The sequence below is a fragment of the Triplophysa rosa genome, unplaced genomic scaffold (assembly GCF_024868665.1).
Source record: "Triplophysa rosa unplaced genomic scaffold, Trosa_1v2 scaffold194_ERROPOS603063+, whole genome shotgun sequence".
NCBI classification, from domain to species: Eukaryota; Metazoa; Chordata; class Actinopteri; order Cypriniformes; family Nemacheilidae; genus Triplophysa; species Triplophysa rosa.
In genome coordinates this window covers 136,879-163,613 of record NW_026634212.1, presented here as the reverse complement: position 1 = coordinate 163,613, position 26,735 = coordinate 136,879, and the positions used below count along the sequence as shown (strand labels likewise).

Sequence of the window (26,735 nt, the reverse complement as noted above, 5' to 3'; positions counted from 1 at the left end):
GCCTTGTTAAAAGGCAGAACTGTTGTAGCTTTTATGATAAACACAAATGAACTCACAATCTTCATTTGAAGTCCCATTCCCACTGCAGTGTTTTTTGAGGGCATAACAAGATCAGAACATTCACCTGAAAAACAAGAACAAACTAAAGTGACATTTCTTCTTCTTAATATTGAGGTCATAGTAGTGATTTTGTATTGGACTATGAGAATCACCTTTAATAGTATCAGGGGTCCCCAAACTTGTCCCTGGGGGGCCAGTGTCCTGCCTCAACACACCTGTCTTTTTTCTGACATTTCTGCTGTGCCCAGTCAGATCTTGATGAGCTGCTTCAGGTGTGTTTGATCAGGGTTGGAGCTAAACTCTGCATGACACCGGCCCTCCAGGACTGAGCTTGGGGACCCCTGGTTTATATAGTTCAAATTAAAAACATACCCTCATCCTGCTCTCTTTCCTTTTTCTTGCTTTGTCTCTGTGGGACACTTAAAGATCTTGATGTGGGATCTGTAAGAGACGATCAAATATTAGGAGCAAGTCACAAGCACACAGACCATACCAGAATACAGTACACTATTTTATCTACTAATATCAATGGTTTTACTGTTGTCCAAACTAATGGTAATTTAACAAAAATGACCCGTGGCTATGCCACTAGCAATTTTAAAAGAAAATTTAATTGGCATTGGCAATAAAACCAAGTACAAACTTACCACAGACAGAAGGAGTAAGTGTACTGAGGTTCTTCCCTCTTAAATTGTCACTGCCTTGTTCCATTGCAAACAGAAGCTTACTTATCTTGGCAATTTGAAACATTTTGTCAGTCTGTCTGTAAAAGTCACAGTGGACTCTGATATCGTGCCCCATGAACCTTGCAACTTGCTCCAGCTCTTGTTCACTAAGGTCCAGGAGTTGGCAGAGAGTGGCAACCTGTTTTCTTAATTTAGTCGACCTCAGGAGTTCAGGGTTTTCTGCTTTGCTTTCTTCTGCATATTTTCGCAGACAGTCACAACCACGTATGTTTGTCATCACACCAGGTCTTGCAAAAAGATGAGGATTTTCAGCAAGTACACCAGCTTCTTCTCTCTTTTGAAGCATCAAGTCGATTGACTCCTTCATTCTTGTTGTCAAAAAAACTGGGACCTTCTTGCCTCGTTTTCCCCTGATTTCTAGTCGGGTCAACAGCTTGCTCAGCTCCTTTTCTAAAGGTGACAAGGTTCCAAAAATGTCCTCATTAATGGTCCCTGTGCTTGCTTGCTTGTAGGTGTCCAGTGTCAAACGTGATGCTTCACCTTCACGCCGCTTGTTGAAGATAATGACCTGTGCCAATACGGTCTCATTTAAAGTCTTGTATGCATGCAAGTTCATCTGTTGTGTCAACTGCCTTACTGCTTCATCTTCTACCTTCCTGAGATGGTCTCGCAGAACAATCACATTTTTGGTGAGGGGGATGTCATCTTGTTTATTCCACCTTTTTTCTTGAATTGATTGGTGAGCAGTAATGGATACACTGTTTCTCCAGTTTTTCTCCAGAAGTTCATAAAACTTTTTTGCTTTCCTTTCTGCCAGATCATCATCATTGATAAGAGTCTGCCCAATCAGAACCTCTGCAGCCCCTTTAAGGCAGAATCCAATTTTGACTGCTGTTGAAGGCTTCCCAAATTCATTTTTGCCTGGACTGAACTGTGTAAGATTCTTGGCAACATTAACCACAAACAGAAATTTCGATGGTACACACAAATCTTCGAGATAATTGACAGTCTTGTCCATGTCTTTGGCTACTAACATGAATCGGCCAAGCTCCCTCATTCTTTGTGCAATGTACTGGTGCCTAGACTTCACACGACCATGTTTTGCGTACAACGATTCGCCATATTTGCAAATCAAAGAATCCTTCCTGATGTGAAAAGACACATCATCATGTCTCATATTGTTGATGACCGCCTGACAACCGTCTGATGAAGCTGATGTTGGAAGCAAGCATGCAGCTCGACTCTGTACTCTCCCTCGTCTGTTTTTCACTTTTTCATCTGCAGCACATGTTTTCTTAGTTCTGCATGAGGACTGGTGTCTCCACAGGTCATTTTTCTTAAACATACCGAAACAATATGGGCAAGGCAAATAGTCTTTAACGGAAGCTTGTTCGGACGGCTGCTTCCACGTCACGATTTGTCCTCTGCCTTTTTCTAGAACTTTTCTATTGTGTTTAAAGTCTCCTTTATTGCGCAGCTGTTCTAAAAGACTCTTTCTTTGCTTTGATCCTAGTGGAAAGCTGAAGGCATATGCCACATCTCTAACTTCAATATGCTTTCTCTCCAAGTGTCTTGATACCTTCATCTGTGATTTGCCACAGTAAAGGCAGTAATGTTTTTTGTCCCACACTCTTTTTTGGTCTTCTTGTTTGGTACAGGTTTTTAGGGTCAGGACTGATTTGCCTTTTTTTGTCTTTATTTGTTTACTGTGTCTTTTCGAATATGTTATGAGCTTCTTTTGTTTTTTAATGGCACACTTGCCTGTGGGCTGATCTTCACTGTCACTTGAATTGGCATCTGAACTTTCAAGAACTTCTTTATTCAGTGTCAACCCTTTGTCTGGACTTGATTCTTCAACATCACAGGATGATGATGATGCACTGCAAGTTGGTTCATAATCGGGGTCTAATAGAGCACAGCCGGACAATTCCGATGAATCACTAACATGTAATGTTTTGTCAGACTAGTTTTTGCTGCTCTAACGCTGTTATATTTGTTAAACGACGAAGAAATCATCATAGAAATATGCAGAAGCACTAGTTAAGATATACAAGTTATAAGAAACTAAGGAGAGACTTTTTACATTATGGAGTATGCACAGGGGCGTAGGCAGAACTTTTTTTTAGAGGTGGCCAGGTAAGACCCAGTGATTTTATTAGGGTGACCAAAAAATCCTTACAGACAGAAATTGTAATTGTACTTTCATTTACACCAATTCTTGATTACACATAGTTTGCTGGTCAAAAACATACGTGAAGAACGTAAAGTAAACAAATTATTTGCAATGCTTTCATGTGCTAACATTATTTTAAAATAATTTGCTAGCTATCATTTGCAGCAAGTTAGCATTTTTTTATAGAAAATAAACATTGCAGTACCCCAATGTGGCAAGGGGGGCGTGGTTCAGCGAGGACTGCAGCGGGGAAGAGAGTTGGGAGACGAGCGGTAAGTGAGTGGGGTGAGTGCAAATGACGAACACCTGTGTCCTGTTCCAGTAACTGGCGTGGAGAGGCTTAAAAACCAGCGAGACAGCAGAGCGAGTTGGAGAGAGACGGACGCTACCACTGGGTGCTGAGAAGGACGTCAGGAGAAAGACGGACTAAGGAAAGTGCGTCAGTTATTGAGACTGTGTTTTGCTTTATGTTTGGAAGCGCGTGTGGCGCAACGTCGAGTGATGACGAAGAAAGAAATAAACTTACCAGTGTAACCCCGATCCCAGCCTCTTCCTTCCTGTGTCTATTGAACTTTGTTACACCCAACTTAAACTTTCGCGAAAATATAATTAACGAATGAAATCCAGTTAAACAAGACTGATTTCATTACACCGGCTGCAGCTGTGCGTAAGTTACAACTTAGCCTACTGTAGTTTTGATTTAAACGGGCACTAAGTTACAGCTTACGCACTACAAAATATTTTTGAGTTGCACCATTCAACTTAGTTGAAGCATAATGTTACGTAAATATCTACGGAAGCCTCCTATCGGGAATAACTGTAGGAATAAAATAGCATACTCTGAACTAACGGAATAAGCTCTTGTTTCACTCGACATTCTTAAATGATTTACACACATGATAATGATGACATTTACAGTCACTTACCTTTTAAAATAGAGAACATTATGTGATGACATTTAATTTTTGACTGCTCTAACACGAACCGCCCTAGCGCGCATCCGTGTGTGTATATCTGCCTGTGTTGTGTATGTCAAAATGAAATAATCTTCTTTTTATTTAATTGGCGGTTGGCAGTAAAATGAAATCACCCATATTGCATGTCATATAGTCTATATACCGTTATTATGTGAGGTAAAGTAAGTTTAAATCCAGAATGTTTTGAAATTCACAACATTTCAACACAACTTTTTCTCACGAATTTACAGGCTGCTATTGGACTGTTGAAGGTAAACGTCATCCCAGTTAACATTTATTTTCTATCGAAGGCACACCACCCCGCCAATGATCAGTCCGCCCCCAATAGCTGCTTGAGGCATGGGCCCCAAGTGGGTTTGTCCACGGGTTCCATGTCGGCCCTATGTGAATTGCCCATATGAATCCTACGTAGAATCTGAGTGGGGCCATGTGGGACCCAAGTGGGCAACATGCATAAGCCCCATATTGGTCCCACTTTATAAAGCCCATGTGGATTAAACCACATAAGGCCCTGTATGTTTAATCGAGGAGCCCTGCATAGTGTATACTTGAGTGGTTCTAGATTATGTTTTTTGAGGTTTCCTACCTGGACAGTACAATTTTTGTAATTGCTAAATTGTAATTGACCTTTCCCATTCTTATGCTCTACCAAATACAATGCAATTTTTACTGATTAAATGATAACTGCAGCATTTGGTGTTGCTTTCTTAGATGTTAGTCTTCAAAATGAATAATCTACTACTTTATATTTGCCTGTACATCATAAACATAATAGGTGCATTCTGAAAATGAAAAACACATGGATGTTCAATATCAAATTTATTATAATTTTCTGATCCTTAACACAGAATATTTAACTGAACCTTAAAAACAGTCTTAAATGTTAAATTCATTAAAAATAGTTTATAGATTTCAGATTAGAAAGGGTACTTTAAACTCAACTGAACAAAAAATATTTTAAACGCTTAAACTGCTGACAGTCTGATGTTTTGTGCCAGACGGCTTAAGGGCTCTTTTTCCACCCCTGTCTCGTGCTCCAGTGGTTTCAGTCCACACCTGTAACAGAAGAACACAAATAGGTTATTTGATATGTCCAGCATCACATAGTTTACAGCACAAATGAGTACTCTACATGCTATCAATTTAATGTCAAACAATTCAAAAATGCATCACCTCACAATAACAAATTATTAGTTGACAAGTACAGTATATACTATATAATCTTATGAACAATCTGTTATGTGTAGTCTGCATAATGAAGGCAAAGATGCTGCATCTATGTGCAGATCAATCATTTAACCCCCCTGGGGTCCGAGTGGGTTTTAAATCCTGGAGAAATTTTGTCATGTCCTGAGATTTTGCTTTTTAGTAATGCACCCATATTTTAATACATTGTTATAAGTGGTGGGAAATTATCACGTACTCGTGCTGTCACATCACTCTCTGAGATACGTTACCCAGACCCCTCAAAGGCTTTTCATTTATAATAAAATGGGCGTCTCGGCAGTTCCAGAAGTGTTTGAGTTTTTCTCTAAAAACTAATTCAAATCCCAGACGTGGCATGTCCCGCTGTTCTCTGGGTGCAACACACTCATCGAGGAGGAGGGACGGAACACGAGGTCTGCTTCAAGTACGCTGGGGCAGCCCTTGTGGAATTACCATCCTGCCCGCGCGCGGTTGACGATTCAGCGTTGCGTCACGGGTGGTGTGTTCCCAGGGACTCAGCCACCACCTCGTCTGCTTCCCGTTCGTGACAGCAGTGGCTACGGCCCTGCCGTCCGCTACGGCGAGCAGCGAGGGTGATATGAGGATTACTGTGAGCGCTAATCCGTCAGCCACCGGCTCGCGGACCGTTCGCACCTCGTCTCGCTCGTCTGACCGTTCCCCATGAGACGGTCCCACCGTCTTTGTTCCTCAACCACGTATTCGGAAACGGTGCGTGATGATGAGATGTCCGTTGCAGCATCAGGGTGACTTACTGGCATCGACTCCGACGATTCCTCGGAGTCCCTCCCTCGGGGGGTCGAGCCCAGGAAGAAGCGGAGTCGAAATGTCAGCCATGCTTTCCCGGGCCGCCGGCATTGGGTTGCAGTGCACCGCACTGCCTCTCCCAACGCTCGCGGCTGGATACATGGTACCTGGGTTTGAGAGCGGCTCCAGCCGCACTCGCCCCCAGTGCCGTGTTTTCCCGGAAGTGCATGAGGAACTTAGTACGACCTGGAACGCCCCCTTTCGGCGCGTGCACGTCAACTAGTTCCATCACCCTTTGTTCCCTCAATGGTGGGGCAGCTAGAGGATACGTCAATGTCCCTCAGGGGCTCGACCTAGACTCCCGTCCAAAGCATGTAGGTTTTTTCGGCATCTTAGGTGTCGAGAGCTTACTCTGCTGCAGGCCAAGGCGCTGAGAGAGTTCCACAAGGGTAAGACCGACCCAGCGCTTATGCAGGAACTCCATCACCGACCTTGCTCTACGGGCGACAAAGGTGACCACGCGGGCCCTGGGTTGGGCGATGTCCACACTTGTGGTCCAGGAGAGACACCTCTGGCTGAACCTTGCACAGATGAGTAATGCCGAGAAAGTCCGCATTCTCGACACACCCATCTCGCAAGGGGGGGGGGGGGTGTTTGGTGATCCTGTCAAGCCGCAGTTCTCGACAGTAAAGGAGCAGACAGAGGATATCAAGCATATCCTCCCCTGCCACGACTCGGCCTCCCTCTGGCTGTCGAGATCCCATGCACCATCTGCTTCCCAGCAGCTCTGGTCCTCTTCGATGGCCTCCGGCGCCCCCCACTCAGGCGGCCCCCCGGAAGAAGACTTCGAAGAGGAGACCACCACCCGTCAGCAGCCGCAGCGGTAGCCGAAGTGGCCCTCATGGTAAGACCCCAGGGAGATCGAGAATACCTTTGGGCCCGACCCCAGCCATTCCATCGCTGGTTGGTCGATCCAGGATGGTTCCTGCCCCATCACAACAGCCCACTTTTAAGAGTTTTCTCTCTCTCTGGGTGTTTATCACAGCCGCTCTCACCCTCTATACGACGGTATTCGGCAACTCTGTTGTAGAGAATAATCTTGAGAATAATAATTGGGTTCGGCAACCCAATGAAGAGAATAATCAGCAGCCTAAGCACTCTCAATCGTCGGTGCTTTTGCTACATCATCTTCTGGGTATTATCACAGCCGCTCTCACCCTCTACATGACGGTGTTCGGCAATTCAATGTTGAGGTGAGACCCAATGTCGAGGATAATCATCAGCCTAAGCACTCTCAATCGATGGTGCGTGGTGCTACATCATCGCCAGGCAGGTAAAACAGCAGAGCCGATCCCCTCTCCGGGGGTCCCCCCATGGCGAGGGATCTGCACTGCCAGCCATTGAACCACCCCCCGGGAGGTCAATGAAGCAGAACGTACCCATAGCCTCCCTGTTTCAGTCCATGGGAGCCTGACAAGAGCTTCCCAAACCGTCACGTTGACTACGGGATACGATCCGTCTTGGCTACGTGGTCCAACTCCCCTGCCCAAGTGTCGGGGCATCCTCTCAAACCTCAGTCAGAGGCAAGGACGCTCCTGTGCTTCGGGCCGAGGTCGCCACCGCTCTGGAGAGGAAGCGATCGTGCTCGTCCCTCTAGCCGAGATGTTCAACGGGTTTTACAGCCCGTACTTCATCGTCCCCAAAAAGGGGGATGCTAGATCTGCGTACCCTGAAAAGGCACCTACTCAAGCTGCCGTTCAGGATGCTCAAGCAGAAGCGCATCCTGGCATCTATCAGATGTCAAGATTGGTTTATGGTAATCGACCTGAAGGGCGCTTACTTTCATGTCTCGATTCTCCCTCGTCATCGCCCGTTCCTACGGTTCGCTTTCGAGGGTCGGGCATATTAGTACAGAGTCCTCCCTTTCGGTCTGTCCCTGTCCCCACGAGTCTTCACGAAGATCGTGGAAGCCGCCCTCACTCCCCTCAGGGAGAGAGGTTTGTGGGTACTAAACTATTTCGACGACTACCTCATTTGGACACTCGCGAGGTCTGCTATGTACACTCAGGGACCTAGTGCTTCGGCACCTAGATCGATTGGGACCACAGGTCAACCGAGAAAAGAGCAAGCTCTCCCTTGTGCAAAGCAGCCTTTTTCTTGGTATGGCACTCAACTCTGTCTCCATTAGAGCGCAACTGACCACAGAGTGCGCTTAGTCATGTTGATCTGCCTGGAACATTTCAAGCAGTCAGCGGTCCCCCTGAAACGATTTCAGAGGCTCCTGGGATGGCATCCTCGGCGGTGGTGATACCCCTCAGGTTGATGCACATGAGACCGCTCCAACACTGGCTACAGAGTCGAGTTCCCTGGAGAGTGTGGCACACCGGCAGCAGGCGGATGGTGATTATGCCTCTCTGCCGACGCACCCTAACCCCTTGGTCTTCAATGACCTTTCTACGGACGGGGGTCCCTCTCGGGCAGGTCACGAGGCACGTCGTGGTGATGACAGACGCCTCCCTGCAGGGTTGGGGTGCCGTGTGCAATGGGCACGCAGTGTCGGGGCGATGGACGGGCCCCTGCCTGCGCAGGCATATCAACTGCCTAGAATTGTTGGATTTGCTACCCGCACTGAATGGGCTACAACCTCTCGTGCAGTACAAGCACGTGCTGGTTCGGTCGGACAGCACAACTTCCGTAGCGTATATAAACGCCAGGGTGGCATTCGCTCATGGCAGCTAACACGACTTGCCCGACGCCTCCTCCTGTGGAGTCCGCAGGCGAGTAGATCCCTGCGGGCCACACATATCCCAGGCGACCTGAACCAGACAGCCGATGCGCTCTCTCGTCAGTTGACGCCTCGCGGAGAGTGGCGACTCCACCCCCGCGCTGTCCAGCTCATTGGGTACAGTTCGGGCGGGCTCAGGTAGACCTGTTCGCCTCCCTGGACACCACCCATTGCCCGCTAGGGTACTCCCATCCGAGGCCCCCCTCGGCACGGATGCTCTAGCGCACAGCTGGCCGTGGGACAAGCGGTAGTACGCCTTCCCCCCATTGAGCATCATTGCACAGACCCTGTGCAAGGTCAGGGAAGAGGAGCATCAAATGTACTAGTTGTGCCATACTGGCCCAACCAGACTTGGTTCCCAGAGCTAATGCTCTTGACGACAGCTCCCCCCTGGCCGATTCCCCTGACGAAGGACCTGCTTTCCCAGGGGAGGGGCACGTTATGGCATCCCAGGCTAGACCTCTGGAACCTCCATGTCTGGCCCCTGGACGGGACGAGGAGATTCTGAGTGGCTACCCCCTGCAGCGGTTAAGACCATCACTCAGGCTAGGGCCCTGGCCATTAGGCAGCTATACTCCTGTAAGTGGTGCCTCTTCTCATCCTGGTGCTCTTCTCGAAGAGAAGACCCTCTTAGTTGCTCGATCGGGAACGTGCTGTCCTTCCAGAGACTTGAGAGTAATCTCTCCCCTTCCACACTGAACGTGTAAAAAAAAAAAAGCTCTGCGACCCCCTACCTCTCCACTGGACGGTTACAATTTCTCGCTAGCGCTCACGTCTGACTCGCCCAGGCCAGTCAGCGTCGCTCCGCTAGAGATTGGGACGCGGCACAGCGCTGTGGCGTTTTCCATAGGAACCCCATCTGTCGGCTCGACACAACGTCGAGAGACCGACAGAAAGGGAACGTCTTGGTTACGGATGTAACCTCAGTTTCCTGATGGAGGGAACGAGACGTTGTGTCCTTCTTGCCACAACGCTGGCTGCCCGCCGCAGCGGTCGAGGGATGCTCAGGCTCCTCAGACCAAAAGGTGAATGAATGCAGCACGCCGTCTCCCTTTTATACACGGATATCCGGGGGCGGAGTCCGGCATGCAAATTTCATTCGCCAATTTCATTGGCCTTTTCTAAACTAGTCAGAAGTTGATAGGTTCTCAAGAGCGAACCCCATTTGTCGGCTCGACACAACGTCTCGTTCCCTCCATCAGGGAACTGAGGTTACATCCATAACCAAGACGCTACATCCGTAACCAAGACGTTTTAGAATGTTTACGCATCGTCTATAGACGTACAGTAGGCGGTCTCTTGTGGCTTTTCGAATGCATTCGACCACATGAGCATCTACACCATGAACACAATCCGGTCAAATGCGTTTTTGACTACCTCTAGAAATGGTCAAAAAATGACAAGCTCAAAACTTTTCACAACCTGTTAACACCTGTATTTAGTATCGTCCACTTGTGATCCAATCGACCAAAATGCACCTTAATATGAAATGTAAACCAGCTCTTTGATGGGAGCTATATCACATCTTCTGGACTGCCATTTTAAACAAAACTACACCTAATCCATCATGCTCAGTCAGTCAGTCATTGTGAAGTCATGGTAGTTTTACACTTCAAAAGAGTTTTTCGTTATCCTGTTCTCTGCTTTTTCTTTCTTGCCTGTGTTTTTGCCATGTTGTCTGTTCCTGAGGATTGTTTGCCCATGTTTTGACCCTGTACCTGTAGCCTATATGGATTGTTTCTAAATTTTCATAATTAAGAGCTGCATTTTGATCCTCAAACCCTGTGTGTTTCATAGCATTACGTAACACCATAAACTAAACAATGAACAAACTGTTGTCCACTATAAAATACTGATACCAAGTACGGTAGCACTGATTTTGTTATCTACTTAGTAGGGATGTAACGATTCACTCAGCTCACGATGCGATGCGATTCACGATTCTGATCTCACGATGCGATTTATTCACGATTTACTCACGATTTATATTTACAAACTTCCCTTGCATTATTTCTTAAATTCTTCACGTTTCTTTGTATAGTAAAATTATGTTTTATTTCATATAACAAAAACTAAACTGCAATTTTAAAACAAATTAATAATAGAAAAGGTCTCTTTAATATAAACAAACTAATACTGTCTGTCAGACATGTTCACAAGTCTCGGAGGTCCAAGTCCAAATCAAGTCTCAAGTCATTGAGGTCGAGTCTATGTCAAGTCTCAAGTCTTTAAAGTGGAGTCCAAGTCAAGTCTTAAGTCTCTGTTCTATTTTTAGTAATAGTTTTCTCAGTTATTATAATTCACAGTGTATGAAGCGAAATCAGTTTTGAAATATTACAACTAATTAACTCTACAGAATGTCTTGGGTATTCAAACCAGTGCTTCGAACCAGTGCTGATGATGGTGTGATATCCTGTGTTTTCTTCTTTTGACTAGGTCTTTGCTCCACATTTACCGGTGCAAAATCAAAATACATTTTATGCGCAAGAATGATGTACTAATATGAACCATTTTGCTGTAATCTAGGCTAAATTAAGTAATGTAATGAATTGTATGATGTGTAATTAAATGTTCGAAACAAAGATTTAACAGTTTTTACATCATTTACTTGACCTTAAAATGAAATTAAACCAGGTCATTACCTTTATTTTTCAGAAAAGCTCAGTTACTACTGGACATGCATTGTTGCAACACAGAGAATATTAGACCATGAACACATGTACTAGTTCATTCAGTCTCATTTGATTTAAATTACTCGTTTAGTAAGGCGCAGAGGTGTGGACTCGAGTCACATGACTTGGACTCGAGTCAGACTCGAGTCATGAATTTGATGACTTTTGACTCGACTTGACAAAATGTAAAGAGACTTGCAACTCGACTTGGACTTTAACATCAGTAACTCGTGACTTCACTTGGACTTGAGCCTTTTGACTTGAAAAGACTTGCTACTTTCCCCAAAACCCAAAGATTAAAAAGTATGTTGACGTGGACCGCTCTATCTCTCTCTGTGTTTATGTACATGTGTGTGTGTGTGTGTGTGTGTGTGTGTGTTGTCGGCACAACATCCAATCAATTTTGATCCACGTTGTTTTGATCCGACAGTATCCATCCAATCAAATTGCAGGACAACCAATGAAGAAGAACTGTCAAACAACGCGTCAGTTGGCAAAAATGATACCAAAGATAGTTTCGTTCGGCTATAAAAACTACGAGGTGGTCAACAAAAAACGAACTGCAATATGCAAAACATACGGGCGAAGATTACAGATGGAGACGCAACAACTTCTAACTTCGTTCGACATTTGAAGTTGCACAAAGAACGGTAAGTTTTGAATGACGCTAACGTTAGCTTATCGGCTAAGTAACTTTGCTAGCTGCATAGTTAAATCAATGAGACTGTAAACTCACTGTTAACGTTACATTGCAAACACGTTAAAAGGATCCCTGGGTATAGAGCAATGTATGGCTTAATATATGAACAATGGCATTGACTTTATAATTGTGAAATAAAAAAAACTGTAACTGTCACAGTATTCATAAACTTTGAAAAAATATTTTTACTAGGAGGCCGCTATTTTTTGCGTCAGAATCCGTGATGTCAAATGGTTACGACCTAAACCTGTTCTCTTTCGCAACAGCGTAGCACACACGTTTTCCATATATAACAGTAAAATATGACACGTAAAACATAAGATCAGATATACAAACACACAGGGACAGTAGGTGGCGGTATGTCCTCTTGACACAAGCCAGCCTGCCAGCCATAAAAGAACGCGTTCAGTATTAGACGTCTGTTCAAAGTGAGCGTGCATTAAATCATAGCTTTAAACTACCGCCTTTGAGACATTTAAGACTATTTAAGACATAAGCATCCACCGTAATCGTATACTATATACATTATAAGAATATACTGATAAACACAATAATAATGCTTGTGGTTTGGTTATTTATTCTGTATTAGAGCACACGTGAATATTAGCCCCCGTCAGCTAATGACCGAGGGAGAGAAGACAATAACGTTAGGCTACTGATGTGGATAAATCAACATCAAAAAGTCAAAATCTGGATAAAATGCATTGTATAATGGCTAAAACATCGTGTATATGATAAATTCGAAATGATTTTGTTAATATGCACGTTTGTGTTGTTTCTGACAAACAATATTAAAATGTAGGAAAATACACCAAATAGCTTCTTTATTTTCTTTCTTTTTTAGCATTATATAAGCAGGAGCGACAACAGTAAAGGACGAGAGAGAACCAGGCCTGGACTTTACGTTATGTTTTATTATGTGTGACCGGGAGCCGCCGGCATTTTACTTTCGTTTTGTTGTTTGTTTATTTTATTAAAGTTTTGTTGTTCAACGTTCGCCGGTTCCCTCCTCCTTCCTTGCTGTGAACATTGTTACACACACATATATATATATACAGTATATATATATATATATATACTGTATATATTATCCTACAGAACCTTATATTTACTGAAGAACTGATTAGTGTGTTGGTGTTTAGTTTGGCTGCCTAGCTGTGCTTGCAACCAGTTTACGTCATCGAAAAAGAACATGGCGGCCTCCTTAGGTTAAAATGAGTATTACATTTAGGTTTTTTTTTAAGAACTGAAAATATTTGATGGGTTTCTAACGACAAATGCTAGTAGTGTAAGGCTATTACAACGCATTAAGCCATACATCTCTCTATACACCGGGTTCGCTTTAAAGGGACTCGAAAGGACTCGAAACTCAAACTGTAGGACTTGGGACTTGACTTGAGACTTGTCGGTCTTGACTTGGGACTTGACTCGGGACTTGTCTGTCTTGACTTGGGACTTGACTCGGGACTTGAGGGCAAAGACTTGAGACTTACTTGTGACTTGCAATACAATGACTTGGTCCCACCTCTGGTAAGGCGTATTCATTAAGTACATTCAACCAATGAAACACTCTGACAGGGCTCACACTGAAGCGCTATTGGCTTATGGCATCATGCCTCTTTGAAGAACAGAGCTGCACTCTTTGCTTGAGACTGAATGAGAAATATCTTTCAAAAAGACATATTACAGAAACTGCCTTACATTTCATCAATCATTTTTCAATCAATTCATACTTGCTTTGATCTTTAGCATGTCATTCAATCTTTTAATATACAATACGACTTACTTCATCACTTCTTTTGGCTTAACTGTTACTTTATGTTGTATTTCACGTTATGCAGCAGCTGGCATTAGCGGATAAGTTAACATTGGCATTTAAAATGTTCGTGCTTGCCTTTGTAATGAGTTTCAGGGTGACTCGCCTGCAGTCGCGCTTCAAGTTTGTGGTGCTTCACCGGCGATTGTGACGGAAAATAAGACGCACTGTTAACCGCGTGGAGACGCAGAATACACGTGTCAGTGCTTCCTCTTTACCCAGAGACTTCCCTCTACCGCTTATATGAGATAAGCAGCACATGCGCGCAAGCTGTTGTCCGCCAAGAATATTTTCATCTCGTTTTTATAAGTTAACGAAAATGTCCGTATTTTTTTATACTGTTTCGGTATCACGCATTCATTTTTATTTTGTTATTGTCTCGTTTTCGTCAGTGAAAACATGTCGTTAACGAATATTTTTGTTATAGTTTTCGTCAACGAAATTAATACTGATGTAAACTATTTAAAGTTAATCATCCATTATAATATCTGCTGCACTTAAATGGTCTGGACAGAAGCTACTAAAGTAAGACTTGGCTACATTTTGTCGTTTATATAACTATACGATGAACACGCGTCCTGCAGATGCGTCGCGCGTGTACATAATAATGCTGACTTTGTGTGTTTAGAGATGAATCGTTGTGACATTTGCTGCAGAACATAATGGATTGGGAATTAATAGACAAATGTGTTATATGATGCTGTCGTGTGGGGAAGTAAAGGAAGAATGTGAATGAAATGTTCTACCAAAATGACTTGCGTTTTTTACGAGTCATGAGTCATGAGTCCGAGTCCAAGTCAAGTCTCGAGTCAGCTGTCCATGAGTCCAAGTCAAGTCGCAAGTCTCTGTTTATGCGACTTAAGTAGCGGACTCGAGTTTCCATTTCTGCTGTATGTGCTTTTCTTGGATTTTTTTGCATTTAAGAAATATCAGCATGCCCACGTTTAGGTTTGCAGTGAAAATAGCGGCCCCTGCTGTTCAAAAAATTTATTGCGATTCAGTTCACACTTCAACCGATTTGAATCGTCACACATTATAATCAATTTTCAACCGGCTCACGATGTATCGTTACATCCCTACTACTTAGTTTGTAGTGTAGCGAACACCAAACAAATGAACACAAAAAATAACACGGCTACAAGTCAAGTAGCTTGTAGTTTAGTGATCTACAGATAATATGTTAATATATCATGCAAGGAGGAGCTACTACCTATGGTTCCCTTTCTGCCAGTCTCTCGACGTTGTGAACTTCTGACTAGTTTAGATAAGGCTAATGAAATTGGCGAATTAAATTTGCATGCCGGACTCCGCCCCCGGATATCCAGGTATAAAAGGGAGACTGCATTCATTCAGACTTTGTGTCCTTCATGCCACAACACATGCCGCCTACTGCAGCAGTCGAGAGAGGCTCTCAGGCTCCTCAGCTCAAAGGTAAATGAATGCAGCAATCCGTCTCCCTTTTATACCTGGATATCTGGATGCGGAGTCCGGCATGCATATTTCATTCGCCAATTTCATTGGCCTTTTCTGTCATGGTTCTGCCCCACCTTGTCTTGCTTTTCTTGACCTAGTGGCAGAACCATGATAGATCCTCTTGTTTTATGTGGAGAGAGACAGTTTTGGCATTCCTTATACTCCCTCTCTCCGGTGTGGCGTCTCTGTTCCCGCCCTTTTGTATCTCTCTTTATTGGTTGTTTATTAGTTCATGCCCCACACCTGTTCCCCTTTGATTTGTCCCTTTATTTAATGCCCCTGTGTTCTCTGTCTTGTGTCGGGTCATTACACTGTGTTGTGTTTGTCGTGTGGGTGAGTTGCTGAGTTCCTGTCGTTTAGTTAGTCTGGTTTATTTTGTAGTTATGTGATATGTTATTAGTCTAGTCTTGTCAGTTTAGTTAGTCTTGTTCTTGTTCCCTCTGTTTACCCCCATGTTGGTCTTTGTTTTGTATTTTGTGTTTTATTTTATTAAACGTCCATGTTAACCCCTTACCTGCTGTCTGCATCTGGGTCCTCTGTCTGTGTATCCTTGTCTGTTGTCTCACCCACCACCCACACTCGTGACATTTTCTAAACTAGTCAGAAGTTGATAGGTTCTCAAGACAAACCCCATCTGTCAGTTCGACACAACGTCTCGTTCCTTCCATCAGGGAACTGAGGTTACATCCGTAACCAAGACGTTGTTTTTCATTAGAGGAAAACACAGAAAAAACAAGACATACATTTATCTGTCTGCTCAAATCAGTAAGCAAATGCATGTAATAAGAAGGTTTTATAGTGCAGACAGATAAAGAGAAGTGTCCTCCTAATCACTGTATGCCTTTCCTGTGAATCATCTGTCACTGCTCCTGAGGGCAAGGAAATTTGCCTTTGATGAAAGCAAAGGCTTGGGCTAGAATGATATAAGAAGAATTACAGAGGGCTTAACAGATACCTACTAAAGAGTGGATGAGAGGCTATGATTCAGAGAGAATGAAAAGAGGCCATTTTAAATGAAACTATTTTATCAGTGCTAAATATGCAATCTAGGGAAGCCATAGAATGAAATCGAAGAAACATTGCAAGCTATTTTTTATTCAACATTTGATAGTGTTTAGCTTTCTTTATTGTTTAAATAAGGGCATGCTTGAACCTACTGAATAACAAATTTAATGAAATTGTGACAACCACCAACCAGTACTTTTGCCTGGTAGCTATAATATTAAATGCATGAGCTTTTTCAAACTATGGTATTATACCACTCCTTTCTGGTCAGTCACAAAACAGATGACAACTAAAAACTTGTAAAAAAAGTTTATGTTCGGAAATTAATGTTTCGGAAGCAACACCATTTATAAAATATTTTTGTTTGATTGTTTAAAAGTCATATAAAGGCAGCAGGAGGGCTATTTCAGGCCAAAGAAATCAAAACATTTCACTCTATTTATTTATTTATTTTTTGTATTGCAGTACAGACACTCTGCATTTCTCCTTTGTTAATTTAACTGAGCTTGGGGCGAAAACTTTTGCGTTTACTTCAACTCAGTTTAATTAAAAACTGACAATAGTCATCTTCTTTTGAACCATCAGCCAAATACCACTTTGCTATTTTCTGGTTTTGATGTTTCCAACCAACATAAGGTGTCCACATGATTCATGCCTGACAGTTGACAGGTTGGCTTTTGTTAAATACACACTGCAAGGTTGAGGAGCTAAGACTGAAATGTGCCTCCTGTTTCTGCTGTCAATCATTCTATTCCCGAAGGCCATCTCTGAAGGCAGCAGAGGCTCGTGGGAGAGCAAGAGGGGTCAAATGCTTCACTGAACTTTGTCTCCTGCCCCATACACATCTCAAATGAGAGTCTTAGCCTCACCTCTCCACTCTGATATATGCCACACCTGTCTGAATCTCATCACACATGTCCAGGTTTGCTCTATCCCTGTCCAACTCACATCGTCTTCATAGGCATCTTCTTAGGTCATCCATTGGTTTCTGCACACATACCTTTGTATAAGCAGATATTAAGTTAAGGAAAATAAATATGTTGTATATGAACGTCATCATGATCGATGATGAGTGTTATAATTTAATAATTTCATATGTGAAATGCCTCAAAATGTATCTTTTTTAGGCATTTTACATATGATAAGTGTAGATTCATTCATGGAGTAATTAGTCACCAGGGAACACATTTTTAATAATGTTTGAAAGAGTTGTCGGAGGCTTGGTGGTGTAGATGTTGATATTGAGCGACCTTAAGTGTAGTCTGTTTATATAGCATCTTGATAGCTTTTTACTTCTGCCAATTGTATTTAGGCTTTAAATGTAACAAATGTTGTGTTCATTTGTAAAGATGATCTTGATAGACAAAACGTGTAAACATCATTAACTTTGTTAATCACAGAGCTAATTTTTTGCAATATTCCAATCTAAACCACTCTAATCTAAATTTAGTAGTAGAAAAGGTTTTGCAGACTATTAAAAGATGTCAGTTTTAGGAAAGGTTCTTTGGGGAGCTAAAAAATTATGTTTTTTTTTCAATGGCATTAGTGTGATAAACACTTTTGTAGCACCTTAAGTGTAAGTTTATAGCATTACATAAAATAAGAGACCAAATTTACACTCACATTATTGTACTACTGTAAACTATACAAGCTATTGTATTACGGTAAACTATAAACTATAGTTGATGATAAAGTAAAGCAAAAGACAAAGCAGTATTTTACAGAAAAAAAACAAAGCCCAAGAATTGTGTTTTCTTTTTGCCATTACCTGATTTTTATGATAATATCCTTGGTAAATCGATTGCTGAAACAACACAGACAGAATGTGAAAATAAACCTATCACACAATTAATTCATAACGTGCATTTTGCCAAAATGTCCCTTACACATCATTTGATATGACACTAAATTACACTTTGGGGATTCATAAAGTTGTATCATTTTGTGTTCCATTACTTCTACCAGCGTTTAATGTCTCTAAAGAAGACACCTATAAATCTTACGACTCCAGCAATCACACACACTGTAGGAGGCAATGCTCACACACCAGCAAGTATGAGGCCTTTCAGAAGCAACTCAGCCATCTTGTGGATGACTAAGGTGGCCTGGGGTCCACACGTTGCAAAATAATAGGAAAAAAGCTCCTGTGACCAACCAAGCATGGGTGTGAATCTGCGAGCTCTAACATCAACCCAGTGGACCAGACAGAGCTGCAGATCTTTATGACATCTTTGGGCTTCTGACCTCACATAGCACTTTAGGTCTAAGAGGTAGAGGGTGATATTTTGGGAGCAGACATCTCCAAATGTTTTCTCTATAAAACAGACACAATGTAGTTTTCACACCCTTGGATGCACATGACCTTGACCATTGAATGAATAAAACAGTCGTTCTTCGCTGCTTTGCCTATGAACTATTTTATATACAGTATATTGTATTTGTATCAAATTGTGCCCTAACATAAATTGTACACAATTGAATTTCAATGGCATCCTGCTCTGGGTGTCCAACTTTTCGGGTTTCCATCATGTCTCCTTGTTAACCTATACTGTATCTAATCTATGTTTGAACTGATGTTAAATTAAAAGTCCTCTCTATACACAGTGGTTTAAAACATGTATTTCTATTTATTCTGCATGCTGTTGCTAGTCCATAGCTATTCAGTTAGGAATAGCTGGAAGAGATGTCAATAATGTCAGGTAACGCTTCAGAATTCCACTGATGTATTAGGTATCTTTAATAGTTGCCACGGATCAATGGAGATTATGCCAGAGATTGATAGATTAATCCTGCTGTGCTACAAAACAGCTAGACACATTATAATACCAAATTTAAATATTAATGCTGGAATGCTAATTCATTTATATAGTAAACATTCACTCTAAAAAATGCTGGGTTATTTTTAACCCAGCATTGTAAATTAACCTATGCTGGGTTGTTTCAACCCTGGGTAGTTTTTATCTCTTAATTACATATTTAATTATACCACATGCTTATGAAGATGAATCCACTATGTGACACAGTCACACAGGACACGTTTTAACCACTCTGTATATATATATATATAATTTTATAGTTTTAATAGGTTTACATGTTGTCTACATGTTGCCATTTTATTCCTCTTATTGTTTTATGTGTGTGTTACACATCCCGGTCAAAGGGAGGAACTGTATTCAATAAAAGAGTAAGAGCTACGAGAGTTTGCTGTTAGTTAAGCGGTCCTCTGTGTTGTCTGAAGAGGCACCACAGTTGTCACGGTAACTCAAGCTCTCAACTGCCACCAAGAACTTAAAAGATGCAGCTCTACACTCTTAGTAACACTATCTATCATTGCTATTAACACAATCTAATATGAATGTTAATACAAATAAATAATAAATATATACACGTATACAAATCATTTCATTGTGACCCAAAAATAGCAGGGGTTTTTTTTTTTTTTTTTTTATTTTTTCTTGGTTTTTTTTTTTCCCTTTTAAATTTTTTTTTTTAAACGGAAATGGTGGTGCGGTTGAACACCCCTGTTGTGATGAAACAAGAGTTCAGCTATGGAGCTGAGAGGGCCATTCTTTGTGTTCTTTTTGAAGAATTTTCAGAGCCTGATGAAATCAGTATAAATATGTGTTGAATACTGCAAAATACAAAATACATGTCTTCTAATATCTTCAATTGTACACATTTGTAAACGACTTAACTTGGACCCATTGTGCGTGCTGTCTCTTCAATACCACGTGGGTTATATACAGTACATGTTGCTACTGATTGGGCTGACATTCTTGACACACCCACCAAACAAGAGAAAACGTTTCTCAAACCCTGCTGCACTCCGTTTCCAGGAAACGCATCGTTCAACCCGGAAACCGTAGCAAAACGCTATGCACCAGTTTCTGCTTGAACGTGCCCCTGGTCTGTTTGTCATGCGACCAATGTCAGCAGCCATTATTGAGCACCGCAGAGATTTTTTATATTTTTGTATGCTAACCCAGGAAACGAGTTAGCATTTTAAGACTTCCGGTTCCATCGCACCATAAGTCTATGGGTTTTTAATGGGTTTTTGCCTGAAATAAGGTCTGTAGCTAACAAAACCTTTAAATATTTTCACGTTTTCATCTATGACTTAAAACACACCATTTATAACCTGCTTGTGATTTTTTAAACCTTTATTGTGTCTTTAAAACGGTGGTTGCTAACAAGTTGCTAAAAGCTACTACTTCCTTTGGCGGATACGTTAGACGTCATCGCGCATATAAAGTTCACAAATAATGCAACATGGGCAGAAATGTCTAAAATCATTGTTGGGGATACATTCACGGAGTAATTACTTGCCAGGGAACACGTTTTTAATATAGTTTGAGAAAGTTGTTGGAGGATTGGTGGTGGTGACGTTGATATCGAGCGGCCATAGTGTAGTTTGTTTATAGCCTCGTGTTAGCTTTTTACTTCTGCTGATTGTATTTCGGCTTCAAAAATAACAAATATTGTGTTAATTTGTAAAGATTATCCTGATAGACAAAACGTGTAAACATCATGAACATTTGTTAATCACAGATCTTACTTTTTGCGATCTTCCAAAAGTCTATGGTAAAAATGCATTGACTTTTGGTCGAGGGAACCATCGCGGCACTTACTTTCGCGTTAGCCTACAAAAATATGTCATATCTGAGCCACTCCATACAGGGTATGCATTGGCATCACTTTCCCACGTGAACACCTTTGCTGTGTGTAATACCGCTCCCTTGTTCACTTCTTCACTATTCCCTATATAGCGAATGACATTTGTGTCCACTATATGGGGAAGAAGTGAATGTATATACATTCATGACAGTACTGTCGCAGACGTTCGTTCAAAACATAACGATTAGTTTATATTTCATCTGTGTGGCTTTCTGGATTGTTTTATAAAATACTAAAATTCATTTTCACCTTATTTGTCAAATTTATTGTATTAGTTTAAAATAAAGAGAACAAAACAACTGCTTATTTATCACGTTCAATACATGTAATTTATTTAAAATAAAACACTACTGTTTATTACATTAATATAATCTGTTAATTCTTTAATCTACTTATTCTTTACAAATAGAAAATAACTGTCAACAAGAACAAACATAAGTGTGTATAATCATACATTCATGGCTTTAACGGTCAATGTCCTTCCACTGATTCTAATCAAGCAGTTGTCTCGTGTTGTATCATGTATTGGGAAATAGTGAATGAGCGAATGTACATCGAATGTACACTCAAAGTCAGAGTGTATTGTGGGTAAAAAAGAGTGAATTAATATAGGGAATGATGTAGTTCATTCAGGTTTCGGACATCCCTACAAAATGGCAGACACCCAATACAGTGCACTATATAGGAGATAGGGAGCAGTTTCAGACACAGCTCATGTGAACACTCTCTCTTAAATGGCAAAACACTCAGCAAAATGGTGCTTTCAATAGGAGAAACAAAGAAACCGGGACTAAAACACACAATTATTTGGACTCAACAGTGATCCTTAGATAGGAACCATGTGTCCTTGGACAGTGAAATGTTTATGGTCATGACAATATGTTAATCTTTAAATTAGCCTTTTTTCTATCCCTCTGCATGGTGTTAGCTTAGCATAGCTCAAACTCAGTCTTGAGTTTAAGTGTGAATATTGTAAATACACCTCTCTTATTTATTGCTCTAGTTTGTCTCATTCTTTTAACTGTTTTAAATCTCACACAGCAAGTTATGACCCCATTTTAACTTTTGTAATTCAACCAATAAGGCTGACCATTACAACGTGACGATGAAGTTTAGAGAGAAATACACCAAAGTGTATGCTGGTATTTACTAAAAAACTACAGTTTATCATAGTTAAATTACTTTGTTATTCAAACTTTCATGCTTGGTTTTTTCTAGCAATTATACATTTTTGTAAAGGTTTTTGCATGATTTTGAAGTAGTTTTTGTAAACACAACATTCACACTTGGCCCATCTTCTCCATTTTTACAATGTGTCAATACTTCAAAATCATTAATATTCCACATACACTATCTACAGTAAAAAAATAAACAAGTGACAGTATTGATGAAAATGCTTGTGTGAAGAACTTACAGTGGCTTGCAAAAGTATTCATCCCCCTTCATTTTATTCACATTTTGTTACGCTGCTGCCTTATCTTAAACTACTTAAAAAAAAATTTTTTTTTACATTAATCTACACTCCATGCACAATAATGACAAAACAAAAAAAAAACAGATTTTTGACAGCTTTGCAAATTTATTAAAAATAAAAAACAAAAATAAGTTCATTGCATAAGTATTCATACCCTTTTCTGGGACACTTGAAATTTAGCTCAGAAGCATTAGTTTTGCTTGTTGATGTTTATACACTTCGAGTGGAGTTAACCTGTGTCAAATTCAATTGAATAAGTATGTTTTGGAGCGTCACATACTTCTCTATAAAGGGTGTAACAGCTGAAAATGCATATCAAAGTAAAAACCAAGACATGAGGTCAAAAGAACTGCCAGTAGAGCTTTGAGACAGGATTGTATCAAGGCACAGATCGGGGAAGACTTCTGAAAAAAATCTGCTGTATTGAAGGTTCACAGAAGCATGTAGCCTCCATTTATCCTCAATGAAAGAGGTTTGGAACCACCAGATCTCTTACTTGAGCTGACCTCCTGTCCAAACTGAGCCATCGATGGAGAAGTGTCTTGACCAAGTGGTGACCAAGAAGCTGATGATTACTCTGGTTGAGCTCCGTGATCATATATGGAGATGGGAGAAACTTACAGAAGGACAAACATCACTGCAAAACTCCACCAATCTGGGCTTTATGGCTTAGTGGCCAGACTCAAGCCTTTGCTCAGTGAAGACACATGGAAACTTGAAATATGCAAAAACGTACTTCAACGAATCTTTCAAACTGTCAGAAACAAGATATTCTGGTCTGATGAATCTCAGATTCATGCATCATGTCTGGAGAAAAACAAGCACTGCTCAACACCTGTACAATACCGTCTTAACAGTAAAGTGTAGTGGAAACAGCATCATGATGTGGGGGTGTTTTTCAGCTTCAGGAACTGTACACAAAATACGGAGATATTGATCATGAAAACCTAGCCCAGAAAATTCAGAACCTCAGACAGGGCAGAAGGTTCATTCTCCAACATGACAATGATCCTAAGCACACAACTAAAACGATGCAAGAGTGGCTTATGGACAACTCTGTCTATGTTCTTGAGTGGCCCAGCTAGTGCTTGAACCCAACTGAACATCTCTGTAGAAACCTGAAAATGTCTGTCTACTGATGATCTCCATCCAACCTGACAGAGTTTGAAAGGATCTGAGGAGAAGAATGACAGAAAATTGCCAAATGCAGGTGTGTAAAGCTTTTCACATCATACCCAAAAAGATCTGAGTCTGTAAAGGCGCTATAACCATTTTCTGAGTTGAGGGTATGAATACTTATGCAATGTACTTATTTTTGTTTTTTATTTTTAATAAATTTGCAAAGCTGTCAAAAATCAGTTTTTTGTTTTGTCGTTATTGTGCATGGAGTGTAGATTAATGTAAAAAAATAATCATTTAAAGTAGTTTAAGATAAGGCAGCAGCATAACAAAATGTGAATAAAATGAAGGGGGATGAATACTTTTGCAAGCCACTGTACTTGACTGCAAAGATTATGCAGTCTACAACAGAAAAATAAATCTGATGTCACCACTGGCTGATTAAACAGGTCTCCCGTTAATTTTCATCCACATGGTAATAACCACTGCCTCATTTCAGCATGTAACATATTCAATTTGATTACCTGTGGTAAGCACCTTCTACAGCAGGAGAAAGAGGCCTCAGCTGTTTGGACCAGAAGTGTTGAGCTCACCTGTCATTGCCGGGCCAAAACCATATCAATCCTAGATGAACTCACTGGCGTTGCTCATCCGGAACCCAAAATACTAAAATGTTTTAGTAATGGCATCAGCCAGGGTGTTCAGGCTTTCATTATCTGTACCAGTCACCCTACACTGAGCATGAAATGATGTGAAGGTCCCACACCACATTATAGAGTACTTTCCCATAAGATGTGTGTCTCTGGGTTTGAAAAAATAACAAAATATAAAAAAAATATTGCTGTGTCACACTTTCTTCCCAAAAGGCCCTATTTGCCATTCTAAAGATCACAGGGGGGCTGATAGCGACTGTTGGCTGATATTGTGGATCCAGTACAGTTGTGGTTAAAGGTGGTCACTTGATTGGGCAGTTTGATTGTATCATGTTGTCAAATGGCCAAGGAAAGGATAAAAAGGAAATGTAAGATATGCTCTGTCACTTTCTTCTCCCTGCAAGCTGCTGTCTGGGAGATTTTGCTCTACTTCTCTGGGCTGTTGTCATTGGGTTCTGCTCTTGGATTCTGCCCTTACTTCATGCTCTTCTTCTTTACCTGAGGTTCGTTTCAGGCTTCTAGGCAATACTTTCAGACTCCCCTCTACCTTTCTAACTTTCAACTCAAGTCAAGTCAACTTTACTTATATAGCGCTTTTTACAATTTTCATTGTTACAAAGCAGCTGTACATAAGACATATTGTGTCACGGAATGTGTGGAGACAGAACCCAAACGCAGGCAGCGGGAGTACAGGGGTAACAAAAAGACTTTTATTTTAAACACAAAACAAAAACCCACGATGGGGAAAAACAGAGCAAATCAAAACTAGGAAACAAACTTAAATACTTCCCGTAGCAGGGAGACAAAACAAACCAGGCAAAACGGTAATCCAAATAATAAGTCCACAAACACAACGAACACGATAAACTGGAACACGGATAATCCACACGATACAAGAAGGGAACCACAGGGCAGGACACGGCACTACGAGAACGACAATGAACCGACAAAGGACTAGGAATACACAGGACTTATAAAGGGGAAACACTAACGAGGGATAATTACACAGGGCAGGTGGGAAACAATAGACACGGCAGGGAGGCAATACACGAAACGAGAGGGGCGGAATGACGAGACACAGGAAAACACATGAGATGTCAAAAACATAAACATCTCATGGCTTTCCCACATATAACCTAAGGGCTCCGTCCCGATCCTGCCACACGACTAGAAATACAGAACCAGGAAGGCAGGACCGTGACAGAACCCCCCCTTAATGAACACCTCCAGGTGTTCACCAAGGGGTTGACAAACAGGACATGACAGACTGAGACAAGGACAAGACCCAAACACACATGGCAACCAAGACCAGGGGCAGACAGGCAATAATAACAAAAGGGTTGGGGTGTGACTACAAATACAACGAACATGGGAGGGAGGGTGGGGACAGACAAGGGTTCATATGGGGCAGTCCATGGGGGTAGGGAGAAGGAGGAATAATCTTAGTCCCCAGCTGCGCTCGAGGGCGCGGAGTCCTGGGGGACTTAGGGGAAGTCCTGGGGGGAACCTCCGACTTGAACGTCGGCGGGACAAGGCTGGGACCCGGCTGGAAGACCGGCTGGACAGGGCTTGACGCCGGCTGGAAGGCCGGCTGGACAGGGCTTGACGCCGGCTGGAAGGCCGGCTGGACAGGGCTTGACGCCGGCTGGAAGGCCAGCTGGACAGGGCTTGACGCCGGCTGCACCGGACCGGACACCGGAAACACCGGACTTGACGCTGACCCCCTCCTCTGCTTCTTCTTCTTAGACCGGCCCACGGGAGGTGTGGCCGGCTGCAGAGAAGTGTTGGGAGGCCTGGCTAGCTCCGTGCTGGAGGAGTCGGACTGGGAGTCCCACGACTCCCTTCTCCCACGCTTGCCACGGAGGCTGGTGGGGGGATCGAAGCTGGCGGAACTAGCGAAGGGTGGTGCTGAGGTCCCCAGGGTGACCATGCCCAGGGAGCACCCCTCCGGGATCGCAGACAAGGAGGGTGGGGACTTGACTGGAGGAGGGGGCCTGGAATCGTCCCGGTTGACCAGGTAGCTCACCATCTCGCGAAAGCCCAGAGGTTTCACCAACCGGGTCTCACTGGCGGTGAGGGGTTCAACGAGGCCGCTGTTAAATATGAGTTTTAGCTCTCTCTCGTTGAACTCCTTCCCCACCGCCTCGGTCAGAAAGTCCCGAGCATACTCCTGGACACTGGAGTCCTTCTGGTGAATCCCGAAGAGGAGTTGGACTTGCTGTGATCGCAGCGGGCTATGCTCCCTATGCATGGCTGCCTGCTGGGTTCTCGTTGGTCGGTTCATTCTGTCACAGAATGTGTGGAGACAGAACCCAAACGCAGGCAGCGGGAGTACAGGGGTAACAAAAAGACTTTTATTTTAAACAATAAACACAAAACAAAAACCCACGATGGGGAAAAACAGAGCAAATCAAAACTAGGAAACAAACTTAAATACTTTCCGTAGCAGGGGACAAAACAAACCAGGCAAAACGGTCATCCAAATAATAAGTCCACA

The 26,735-nt window shown here is 42.2% G+C and overlaps 1 protein-coding gene across 1 annotated transcript in view; it reads right to left on the bottom strand.

The window, feature by feature from the left end:
* The window catches only part of LOC130549916 (uncharacterized), a 28,030-nt gene extending 1,508 nt beyond the window's left edge, over window positions 1–26,522 (bottom strand). The window contains exons 1-4 of the mRNA XM_057327259.1: window positions 25,928–26,522; window positions 708–2,651; window positions 433–501; window positions 57–124 (exon numbers count right to left, since the gene is read on the bottom strand). Coding sequence (XP_057183242.1) covers window positions 57–124; window positions 433–501; window positions 708–2,651; window positions 25,928–26,522 — 2,676 coding nt within the window. The remainder of the gene's footprint in view (window positions 1–56; window positions 125–432; window positions 502–707; window positions 2,652–25,927) is intronic.
* Between the last annotated feature and the right edge of the window lie 213 nt (window positions 26,523–26,735).